The 12116-nt window shown below is 32.7% G+C and overlaps 1 protein-coding gene across 1 annotated transcript in view; it reads left to right on the forward strand.

The window, feature by feature from the left end:
* LOC136990618 (tyrosine-protein phosphatase 10D-like) overlaps positions 1-12116 on the forward strand; it is a 68045-nt gene that overhangs the window by 25595 nt on the left and 30334 nt on the right. The window contains exons 7-11 of the mRNA XM_067289013.1: positions 10-107; positions 1206-1374; positions 1463-1723; positions 4574-4717; positions 6277-6399. Coding sequence (XP_067145114.1) covers positions 10-107; positions 1206-1374; positions 1463-1723; positions 4574-4717; positions 6277-6399 — 795 coding nt within the window. The remainder of the gene's footprint in view (positions 1-9; positions 108-1205; positions 1375-1462; positions 1724-4573; positions 4718-6276; positions 6400-12116) is intronic.

A 12116-nucleotide genomic window follows, 5' to 3' on the forward strand; every position in this document is an offset into this window, starting at 1 on the left:
AATTTCTAGGACCTCTTCCAGTTATGTCAGTTAATTCTTCACTGTTAGCTACAAATGTTTTAGTAGAGTGGCTTCCTAATAATAAAAGCAAACAAGATTCTTATATGGTATGGTCTCCAAGTTTATTTTTTATGCTAAGATATAAATAGATTATATGACTTAACTATCAGCAATCGTGAGCATTTGAAATGAAAACTAAAATCTTAATACATTATTAAAAGAAAACAATTATGAGTTGGATAAACATAACAGAAAACTACTAGTATAGATACCAACAACCTTGATTTGGTCCAACAACAGGTACAATTTTTAAAAAAATTAACATTTTGATCTTCTCATAAGATTGCTTCAAGTGAAATGTAAATTCACTTAAATAGTGTATTTTATATTATGATTTATTTTTGTAATTTTTAAGTTTTATAGTTAAAATTAATATGCCTTTGTGTCCTTAACTTAATTTAAACTTATCTCGCATACTAGTACTTTATCAATTAACAGGAGTTATTATACTGGATTTATGGATGCAGCAATTAGGTCTTACAGATCAGAAATGATATTGTTTATTTAATATAACCTTCCAACCAAGCTCCTAGATAGCTGTTTTTTTCATGTTATTGGAGTGTCAGTGTGCATTATTGTGTTACAGCAGCACTTGATACAGTCTTTCTGGATGTTTTCAAATGCAAATGCTGCTTAATGGTTGACTGGTTACAGTTCATCACATTTGCCAATTCTCAGGTTGACTGATATGGATCATCATGGATGAAAGCATTTAAATTGTTTTCATCAAAGCCCAGTGATTTTCCTGAATGTGGAGAAACACTCAGGTCAAAGTAGTTCTGTTTGAAATGACAAGACCATCTTTTTGCTCTGCTTTCCCCTGTGGCATTCTCCTTTCACAGCAAAATGTTTTGAGCTACTTCTGCTGCTTCTACACCTCTGTTAAACTCAAACAGAAGAATATGTTGGAAGTATTTTTTATCCTACTTGACACTCCATCTTCTTTAGCCCAGAAATAGCATCAACTTTCTTTAAAGCTGTAAAATGCAGGGTGTATTCAAAAGCACAGCATTGTTGCTACAGTGACAAACAATAAACGAACTTTTAACATTGCAGTGTTGTCATGCCAAAAACAAATGCTATGAACTTAAGCATTAACCCAATATTACTTACATCACAATAATTTTTGATTTTCTTATTTTCAGGTGAAATATAGTGAATTTGATACATTTAACAGTGATAACAACATTAAAGTTGTAGATGAATCACACATTAGTCTTATGGATTTATTACCAGGAAGAAATTATTCAATTCATGTAATAGCTATGAGCAAAGGAATATTAAGTGATCCAGTTGTTGTTTATCAAGCTACAAGTAAATCCTTATTAATTTTTATTTTTAATTAAAATAAATTATAAATGCTTTAAATTATATTTATAATCAACTTTTTCTGAATTAACAGAACCAACTCCACCTGTCATTGAAAGTTCAGATTCACTCAAGCAAAGTTTAAATATTTCATGGAAAGCAGATGTCACAAGTCTTCAAGAATGGTATTCAGTTATATATAGTAGAAATGACACAAAAGAAAAGGAAGAACACACCACTACTCAAACCTGGATGATTGTTGATGATTTATATCCTGGTGCCACATACAAGTTTAATGTTTATGCTGTTAGTAATGGTCTTTGGAGTGATCCAGTTACTTATATGCAAACAATTGGTTAGTTTAAAATTTTACTTTTATTTTCTAGTTTACAAAAATTTGCAAAATACGATGTTAAAAACAAAAATTGTACTTACTTTAATTAAATATTGTAAATACTTTCATTCATAATTAGATATTCATACATTCAAATAACTGGACTTGTCCAAGCTTTTGAAAATTACAAAAAAACTTTCAAACGAATTTGAAGAGAATGTAGAACATGTACATGTTTACAGGATACATATTAAAAACCCTTCCACTCATCCAATGCATTTGCTTTTACATTTCATTTCAGATGCACACAATAGATCCATCTTCCTTTCATTCATCATGTTCAATAGCTGTTGCTCTTTCAACTTAGAGAAGCCCTGAACATTCCATACAATAAACTTCATCTCATATTTACATCTTAAACATGAGGCATAGTTCATCCACTTTAGTCCATCTTTAACAAGAGCTTTGTTTTTTGCGGAAGGGATTGTTAGCACTGCCCAATTCCCAGACTGGAAGATCAAGGTTCTCCTATAGTCTGACTTCTCACTTACAACTTTTCTGGCATGCGTGACTCAGTCAGTAGCTATGGCTATCACCAGTTAAGCCCTCAGGGTCATCATGGCACACAAACCCCACCACCAGGATAAAGTGGAGATACCAGGATGGGGACAAATATGATATTGACAATAATAAACTAATAACTACTTTGGCACAATTTTCAATAGAGCTCAGGATGACCATGATACTAAATGAAGCTAAGATTATGAAATCAGCCTTGGATGAGCAACATTTAAGATTACTTGAAACACTAGAGATCTACAGAGCAACATTAAAAAATGAATGCATTAATTATAAAGACACTTATTTCCTTTCCAGTGGCTGGAGGTCATTCTTCAACAATCCCTAGATACAAAGGTCAAGTTTATATGGAGAGAGAATGTAAATTATTAGGGCTCAGTTGTGCTTAATTATATTCAATAATAATTTTGCAGTATATAAATTATATGTTTTAAAATATACTTATTTTTATGGATTGAAAATTTTAAATATAAACATTAACATCATGTAATGCATTTAAAATTTGTTTGTAGAATTTCAGAATGATAAATGTGAGGCCCGGAAATAGCCCCCCAAAGGGGATATGTACAAGTTTGTTAAGTCAAACCCTAAAATTATAACTTTTATAAGTGTCGAGTCAGCGACACCGGACTTTGATGCCGACGCTCATAAAGAGTAACGGAAAAAATAAAATTTTAGGTAAAGAAAATTTAGAAAGAAAAATATTAAAAATTTAAGACGCAGTTTAGAAAGCAAAACGAAACTAGAAAGAAAAAAATATCAAAATGAGCGTAGGTGTCATAGTCAACGATTAAACGCGATCATAGTCTAAAAGACGGTGTCGGGTAAACCTTCTCTTGTCGACCTTTCCTGCGACCTAACGAAGCTCCATTTACACCTGGAGACAGGTGGGATACCAATTGGGAAGCGAGGAGGAGAAGAGTTAGCCAATTAGCGATGATTCGATCCCGAGAAAATTATAAAGCCTTCGATGTCAAGGACAGAAGAGCTTCCTCTAGACTACCTGTTGTGTTCATTTACCTCCAATAGTAGTGTTTCCGTTCATCTTTTGTGCACTGTCTCTTCAGAATTTCGAACTTTTAACTTGACGTTGCTACGGGGCCCCTACAGCGTAGGACCAGACCGAAACCGAAAACAACCTAAAGCTCTGAACTCAAGGACCATTGCTAAATTTATGTAAGCATTTTCGGCTAAAATAAATGGTTTCTATGTGAAACGCTTGTTTTTCTGCCTCCTCAAAACCGCCACCCACATGCGAAAAGCCCTTAGCCATCCCGACGGTTGGGAATAAAAACTCCCCCCATTTCGGCGAACTTACATAAATGATCAAAAGCACACTGCAATAAATAAGACTTACGTCCACAACAAACCAAAAATGGTGCGTAACTCAACTATACAGCTTTCAGTAACGTTTTTGAACCAACGGTTCTTCTTCGGGTGAAAAAACAGACAAAAGAAATAAAATTTGATGAAACAGTTCTTTTTGAAAGAGTTCTGAAATGGAATTCGGAGGAAACCTGTGCAAGCGTCGTCATCGTTTGGGCATGTGCCTTTGTCAGAAGTAAAAAATTCTGTCTTGTCATCCATCATATGTAAGAGTTTGCCATGCTACTGATAAGAATAACTCATCTTTACTGTTAATACACTTATTACCCTGGGCTGTTTTGTGTATATAAATCGTTTCCATCCAGTGCAGTTGGTGTGGCTGGTGCATGGTGTGGAGGAAGCCAAGATCATCCACACCACACACCAGCCACACCATCTGCACTGGAAACAATTTATATACACAATTTATATACAATTTATATACAATTTATAAACAGCCCAGGGTAATAAGTGTATTAACAGTAAAGATGAGTTATTCTTATCAGTAGCGTGGCAAACTCTTACATATGATGGATGACAAGACAGAATTTTTTACTTCTGACAAAGGCACATGCCCAAACGATGATGACGCTTGCACAGGTTTCCTCCGAATTCCATTTCAGAACTCTTTCAAAAAGAACTGTTTCATCAAATTTTATTTCTTTTGTCTGTTTTTTCACCTGAAGAAGAACCATTGGTTCAGAAACATTAGTGAAAGCTGTATAGTTGATTTATACACCGTTTTTGGTTTATTGTGGACATAAGTCTTTTTTACTGTTGTTTATAGTTTATATACATATATATATAATTGTTTTAATAAAATACTTTATAATTTAAATTTTTGTTTCATTTAATTTTTGTATTAATTTATATTTAATATGTTTGAAGTTTTCAAAGGTAATTAATCTTATTTATATTTTCTTTCAGCTCCAAAAGCACCAGAAAATGTAAAAGTTATTTCATTTGACAATTCTTCTTTGTATCTGTCGTGGGATTTTCCATCAGAGTCATTAGTAAACTATTTTATTATCAGATATCGTCCTTCAAATTTTTATATTTGGAGTAATTCAGGTAGGAACATAAAAACTTTGATAAGCCTTGAAGTTTTTATTTAATAATAATGATAATTTTTTAATACAAATGTATATACAGTGGAATATATAATTTATATGTTTCTCAAGAGACAGAATGACTGGACAATAAAATAATAACTAAAAAGACATATTCAGGTCTGGTGCAAGCAATTACGATTAATGTAACATTGATAATAAATAATTGAATTGTAATGTATTTTATTACAGCATCTTTAAGCAAAGCACAAATAAATCCATTTTAACAAAAAAAAAAACATTTTAGGTTCAGTTTTCAAAAATATATATTTCATAATTCAAGTTGCTGATTTGAGGCTTTGTAAATATTATTTTGGTAAATATAATTTTAAAAATGGCTCTTTGTGAAAAAAGGTTGCCGACCCATGGCCTAGGGGCATCAAGATATGGGGGTGCCAGCCTTATACATAAATGAAGACAAGATAGATCATCAAATCTTTTTGATTTTTTAATTCTAGCAAAGTACTGTTTAATTTAATGCTAAATAAATATTATTTGAATATTATAAATAACTGCACTTTAATATTAATTTAATTTACTTGTACAGATTCTCAGAAATAATAGCAAGGCAAATTCCAGAAAGTACTTTATTAGATGTCCTGTCATACACATGAAAATAATGTAGAATGTGTTCTAAATGTGTTTATTGCTCAGAATTTTTGTGCATTGCCAGTATTGGTAGTCAGTTCAGAAATGAGTTTTTCAAAATTAAAACTTGAAATAGTATACTTGCTGTATGATGGCTCAGAAACAACTCACTAGTCTAGTAGTATCATCTTTAGAACATTAATTTCATGTACAATTGATGTAAATCAATTAATTTAAAATTTTGCTGAAGCAAAGGCCCAAAAACTTAATTTTTCACTTTTTTAGTGACATGAGATCTTATGGGATGAACCCAACAGTATGTAAAAACACGATGTTAAATGATTGGAACTTATCTCATTATTTCAGCTGGTTCTAATTCATATATATATAGATGTTAAATGATATGAAGTTATACAAACATCTCTAAACCAATATATTATTAATAAGCCAAACAACTACTGGATTACATCAGGTTATTTTTTCCATGATTATTTAAAATTAATTTCTAAATAATTTTTCACTAGAGGGAGGTATTAGATGCCATCTCCAGTAATCATTGGATATAAACCAAAGCGTTTGAATTGTTTTAATCTGTAACATCTAAAATTAAATGATTTGAATAGATCTATAAATTCATTTTTAATGTTGTACAGTAGACTCCCCTATAACACGGAACTTATCTACCGTGTTATAGGGGGGTCTACTGTATTAACAAGTCCACTGATATCATCTTATATCTACTGTATTCCTACAATTTTGCATCATTTTATTTATGTCAAATGATGTCATTTGATATTTTTATTAGGAAAATATTATTTATATTTTACATATGTAAATATTTATTTAAAAAGTAAGATTAGTGATATAAAAAATAAAATCTAATTTTATTTTATTTTCATTACTATGAACTCAAAATAATAATTTGTTTTTCAGAACAGACTAATACAACAAGATATGAAATAAAAAATTTGACAGCTGGAGAAGAATATGAAATTGAAGTGACATCTGCAAGTGGTCATAGTGAAAGTGTTCCAATAAAATTGAAACAGACCTTATGTAAATAATATTTCTTGATAAATATTAATTTCAATATCAAAAATATCTAGAAATTAAACATATTAATTGGGATTTATTTTTATTAAAATCTTTATTTTATAATCAGTCAATAAACTCACTTTGATAGTGTTCATTCTTAGTTAACATCATCAAACTGAATTTCTTAACTGATTGTTTTCATACTCGTGTAAGCTATCATTATTTTATAATGTTATAATAGCATTGGCTCTATCCCCATCCAACTTGTAGATCTTCCATGCCACCAAGAGGGCATTAATAGCATTAAGCACGTAGAAAAAATAGAGATACATAGAGTGCAATTAACCACACAATGCATCAACCACAGGGATGCAGATGGCCTATCTTCTGCCTGGAAGTCCCTTGTTGAATAACGTAATGTAAGATCTTACACTTCGGCACAAAAAACTACACCTATTATGGTTTTTTATTAGGTTTGTTTGTTTGTTGCCTTTGGGTTTTTAATAGTTTTTGTATGTGTGTAGCATAGTCCCGACTATGCGCAGTTGCAGTTTTGTAAATTCAAATTTGATTCATTTTTTGTTATTCGATTATCTGAAGAAGGCTGATCAACTCAGTCGAAAACGTTATTAAGCAATTAAATTTATACTGGAAGTTTTAAAGGTGTCGTTCGTTTTATTTATCAGTTCCAGTAAATTTGTGTTTTATTAATATCATTATAGTTGATGGAAAGTGTATAGAGCTTCCAAATAACATATGTGATTTCTATTTCCAATACTTTAAAAAAATTGGTCTTTAAAAATGACCAAACACATTTTTATAGTTAAATTGTGTTTGTTGCTTACAAAGATTTCTTGAGTGCCTAAATTTTTGCACCCCTGGAGACAATCCTTGTAGACGTGTCCAATATAGGTTGATGGCCTGGGATTTTTTTCATTTTTCAATTTCTTATAGTATGTCAAGCAGTGATGTGAAGTTCAAAATGATTCAATTTATGAAGAGTGGTCCAGGTGGATGGGCACTTGGCACTGGGCCTATCACTAACTCTTACCATTGAGAGAGAAGTAGCACAGCTGTGGCAGTTTGCCATAGTGTGTGAAAGATTGTGAAACACGTGATAAAATGGCAATGCAAATAACAATCAAATTGTTTTATTGGTCGACTGAGGGAATAGAGATCAGAATGCCCATCACAGAGACAATTATATATAGATATATGTACAACGTCCCCACTCTTGTTCGAACTTCCCGCAACAATTAATGTGTATACAATCCCTCTTAAAAACTTAGATAATTACAATTCAACTTAAACCTAATACTTATTACTACTTACAACTAGAAAGAGAAAAGGAAGGATGAAGGATAGTTGGATAGTCTACTGGAAGCTTAGATTGGTGGGTCTTGATACTGGGGTCAACGGTGGTTCCTTCATGGACTATGAATGTCCAATCTGTTAACATCTAGGGGAATAAAAAACAGTTACTCATAAATGGTACCAAGGCAGGTCCTTGGACTTTTACGGAACGGCTGGCTTAATTATTTTTAAGTCTTCATTCCTACATAGTCTATACTAACCCTCTCTCTCTTTTGTCCTAAATCTTGTACCTTGTCTCTCAGTCACTTTCGCCTGACCTCTCTCCTCAGTGGCGAACCCAAAAAGTGTCTCTCGTCCTCACCTGGTGTCTGTAGGCCCCCTTTGGGTAGGATCCCCTTCCTGTCCATTTGTGAACTGGCCAATCAGGACCCACAAATAGTACAGCTCCTGTCAAGTGACAGGAAAGGGTTAAAAACAGAAGGAAGAAGAATTACAGGAAAGAAGAAAGGAGTTCTTATTCTGTATACAATTATACAAAAAAAAAATATGGCAGACAGCCACAGTGTATGTTTCCTTCTTTCTCTTTCTCTGTTTTTTTTGTTCTTCATTTTCTCCTACCATTTTAGAACTGTCTTTCTTCTTCACTGAAAGGCGGTCTATGCCAATGTTGGGGAAATGCCATGCTTTTGTTCAAGAGAACCAGTTCAACGGTTTATGCAGACAGTATATGTAGGATTGAAGGAGCCTTGAAAAGGAACTTTTCAACAAATGTTTGCACAGGAGTGAAAAGAAGATGACAGATTACTAAGTGTGTTGGAAAAGTGAGGATTGTTTGGCAAGAGGTCTACATGATTGGAGAAGCCAAGAAGATTAAACATGGAGTAAGACACTTTGGATAATGGAAGTTATTTTGTGAGAAGTCTTTTCAGTCAAGATTGAAGAAATCATTCTGTATATGAACACTTATTTTTTAATGGATTTGAGCAAACAAAGTATTGTAGTACTCCTTTGTTCCATTTCAACTATTCTTCTATCCGTAACTGTTGCCCTCTATCAGTAAAAATTCTTTCAAATATTAACATTTACATTAGTATTAGTTAATTTTAATTATTCAGTTTATTTTTTCATCCTAGCAGTAGGTTAAACCTTTTGTATTGTTTAGAACTTGTGTTTTTGTGTTTTTAGTTAGATATTTTTGTATCATGCTGAGTGTTTGTCAGGAGCATGCTCCTCAGCTGACATCATGGGTTGTGTTGTTGCAGTTGGTAAGAATTCCAGTGTCAGTTCAAATAAAATTTTATTTGTTGTCACAATCTGTTATTTAAAATCATACATCTCACACAGCATTTTTTGGGAGCACATGGAATTTCAAATGGGATCTTGGAAGATGGATTGGATCTTTTAGAAAGAACAGATCTTTGCAAAAGAACAACAGAACCAACAGACCTTGGGAAAAAACTTCATATCCTTGGGCATGGGTTTTTATCTATTGTTTCTGATTGCCCATTTCAATTGTTTCAGTTTCTCATCTACACACTGTAATTGATCACTATTTTTTTACAAGTGTAACTCAATCAATTCAGGTTGTGGGAGAGGTCAATCATTGATGTTTAACATCACACTGAGTTCTGATCACAACTGGAGATAGTTGATCTTTTATATTTTATAAACTACTTTCTGTCTCTTTTTTTTTTTTAAATATAAAAACATTTTTTGATACGTTCAGTGAAGGCTTGGACTCTGTTCAGAGTCTCATAATATACAAGAAATGTTCCATTACTCTAGTTTGTAATATCCTGAAGATTGTTGCAATGATGCTGAAAACATTAGATATAGTAAATATTATGCTAGTCAAAGTTGTACTATTTTACTTTGTAATCGGGCAAAAGCTCCACTTTGTAAAATATACAAAAATGTATAATATTGATTAAAAGTTAATGTGAAACATGATATAACAAGGATCATTCTCTTCCCCTTGTCACATTGTGTCACATTCTGAACTACAGTATTCCCCAATCCCAGAGGTCGGCAACCTTTCAACGGTGTTGTGCCGAATGTCAGTTATAGTGTTATTCCGAGTGCTGACATGGTTCTACTAAGTTTATTATATATCTTATAAAAATTATTCTGGTTGTAACAGACTTCAAAAATGCATAATTTTAAAGTTAAATTGTTAATTGAATTATGGTCTTACATGTGAAGTGCTTACATAACACGTAGATGACAACATGGAGCGTAAATGCATATGCTATAATAGAAATATACAAACAAGAGATTTGTTTTTAATGTACCATGGCCTTTGCTGAACTATCACTTCCATTTAAATGTGTAATTAATAATTAAAATAATTTTTACTACATTTCTATTCAGAGTGACACTGAAAATTGTCCCATGTGCCATAGGTTGCTGACCCCTGCTCTATTCCATGAGATGTGACAATATTTATGGACATTGTGTAGGTTTTGTTAGTATCCAAGTGTGATTTTTTTTTTTTCTCCCCTTTTCTCTTTTTTGACCTTATAAAAGCTAAATTGGTCATTTTTAATTTATTTTTATTATTAATTTCAATTAGCATATTTTTCTTTTAGTTTTTCTTTATTTCTTTTTACTTTGCATTTGTTATCATTTGAAGCAACCCTTTAATATTGGCAAAATATATTTAATGTTCTTCTTCATTAATTTTATTATGTAGTATTAACTCAAATCTAAATATTGTAAAAGTTTTTATTTTTTCTCAATTCAAATTTGTAATTTTTAAATGAAGAAGTATTTGTCAGTTCCTGATGGACTACAATTGTCAATTGACTTTACCATTGTATTTTATTATTGTAATTAGTTTTAATTTAATATTTTATTTAGTTAATGGGATAATTGTATACACAAGGCACTGTATCATTTGTGATATTTTCAATTTTTAAACTGTGCTTGTTACAATATTTTAGATGTTTATTGTGTTTAATAATATATGTCTAACCTTTAATGGGCCAATGAGAGATTTAATACCCAAAACATATTCCCTATACTATAGCTATATGTGAGGAATTTATATTTGGTCATTTAGTGATTGTATTCCTTCTCATGTTGATGTGATAAGCTCTTTTAATTATAGCCATAGTTAATAGGTTAACTGTGTAATGTATAGTTAATTTTGGGGCTAGAAGCATACTTAATTTAGTAATTTTGGTTTATTTTATTAGGAGCTCAAGTAATGACCAATTACACGTGCACGAATTTGGCGAAACAACAGTAATTTATTCTAACAGTACAATAACCGCGAGATGCTTCCTAACCCTCAAGTTTACACGATACACGACTTAAAACTAACGAAATTTACAATACTCTATATACATATATACATACACATTTTCCTTCTATACAATAATTGCATATATTAGCCTTCGACGAATCACGGTATTATGTTAAGTAAATGCAACACGATCTCGAGTTCCAAGCGTTCCTTTTCTTTACGTTAATTCACAAAACTAATAGTTCTTTCCGATACCTGAACGTAATTTACGTCACCAGAAGTACGTCCCTCGTTGATACTTCTCAATTACACTACGATGGAAACGGATTGTGCTTCCCGACTGAAAGTGGTCGCCCTTTCTAGACTCCTGTTCTCCCGGTCTAACTCCGACGTCCTTGCTGACCCTTCCTCGGCAACCTTCCTCGACGAATCCAAAAGCAGCCAAAAAGTGTCCTCAATCGTGAGAGTCCCTCAATTTATATTTCCCGCTCTCCGGAAGTCCGCTTCACTTATTGTCCCACTCTGGACCAATCAGAAAGCTTCTCACGTATCCTAAGGTGACATCATAAGAAAATTCCACGCGACACGGTACAAACCAAGAAAACCCGATACATACAAAAAGGAAACCGAGAAAATAATTAATAATAATAATAATAACAATAATACATAGTTGCGTAGCACTACATATCTCCCCCCCAAGCGACTCACTTCCCGTAGTGCAAACTACGGAAATCAATTTTGCGTTCACGTAGGTTATAAGGTTTCTTACGCACCTCAAGGTCAGTGCACTTCTGCACACCACTTGTGTCAACACCTTGCGTGTTAGTGACCACCCCACGTCTCCTCACCAACCGATCATCCAGGACTTCATCATCATCCTCCAGTACAATTCCTCTATCCTCCCTCTTTTTTTTCTTATTACAAATCGGATAGCCATAGCAAGGTTTTAGGCGATCGACATGGACAGTCTCCTGATCCTTCATATTGCAACCCTCCACACGATACGTAGTTGGGTTTATCACCTTGGTGATCCGAAAGGGTCCTTTATAATTATAAGAAAACTTATTCCCTTTAACACCTTTCTTTCTCACCCAAACCCTCTGCCCTTCCGAAAAACTTACTAATGTTCTCCCTTTGCTTCGATAATCCCTTCCTTTCTTGTTGTAATTTCGCGCAT

This window comes from Centruroides vittatus, unplaced genomic scaffold (genome assembly GCF_030686945.1).
Source record: "Centruroides vittatus isolate TY-2023 unplaced genomic scaffold, ASM3068694v2 scaffold_946, whole genome shotgun sequence".
Taxonomy (NCBI): Eukaryota; Metazoa; Arthropoda; class Arachnida; order Scorpiones; family Buthidae; genus Centruroides; species Centruroides vittatus.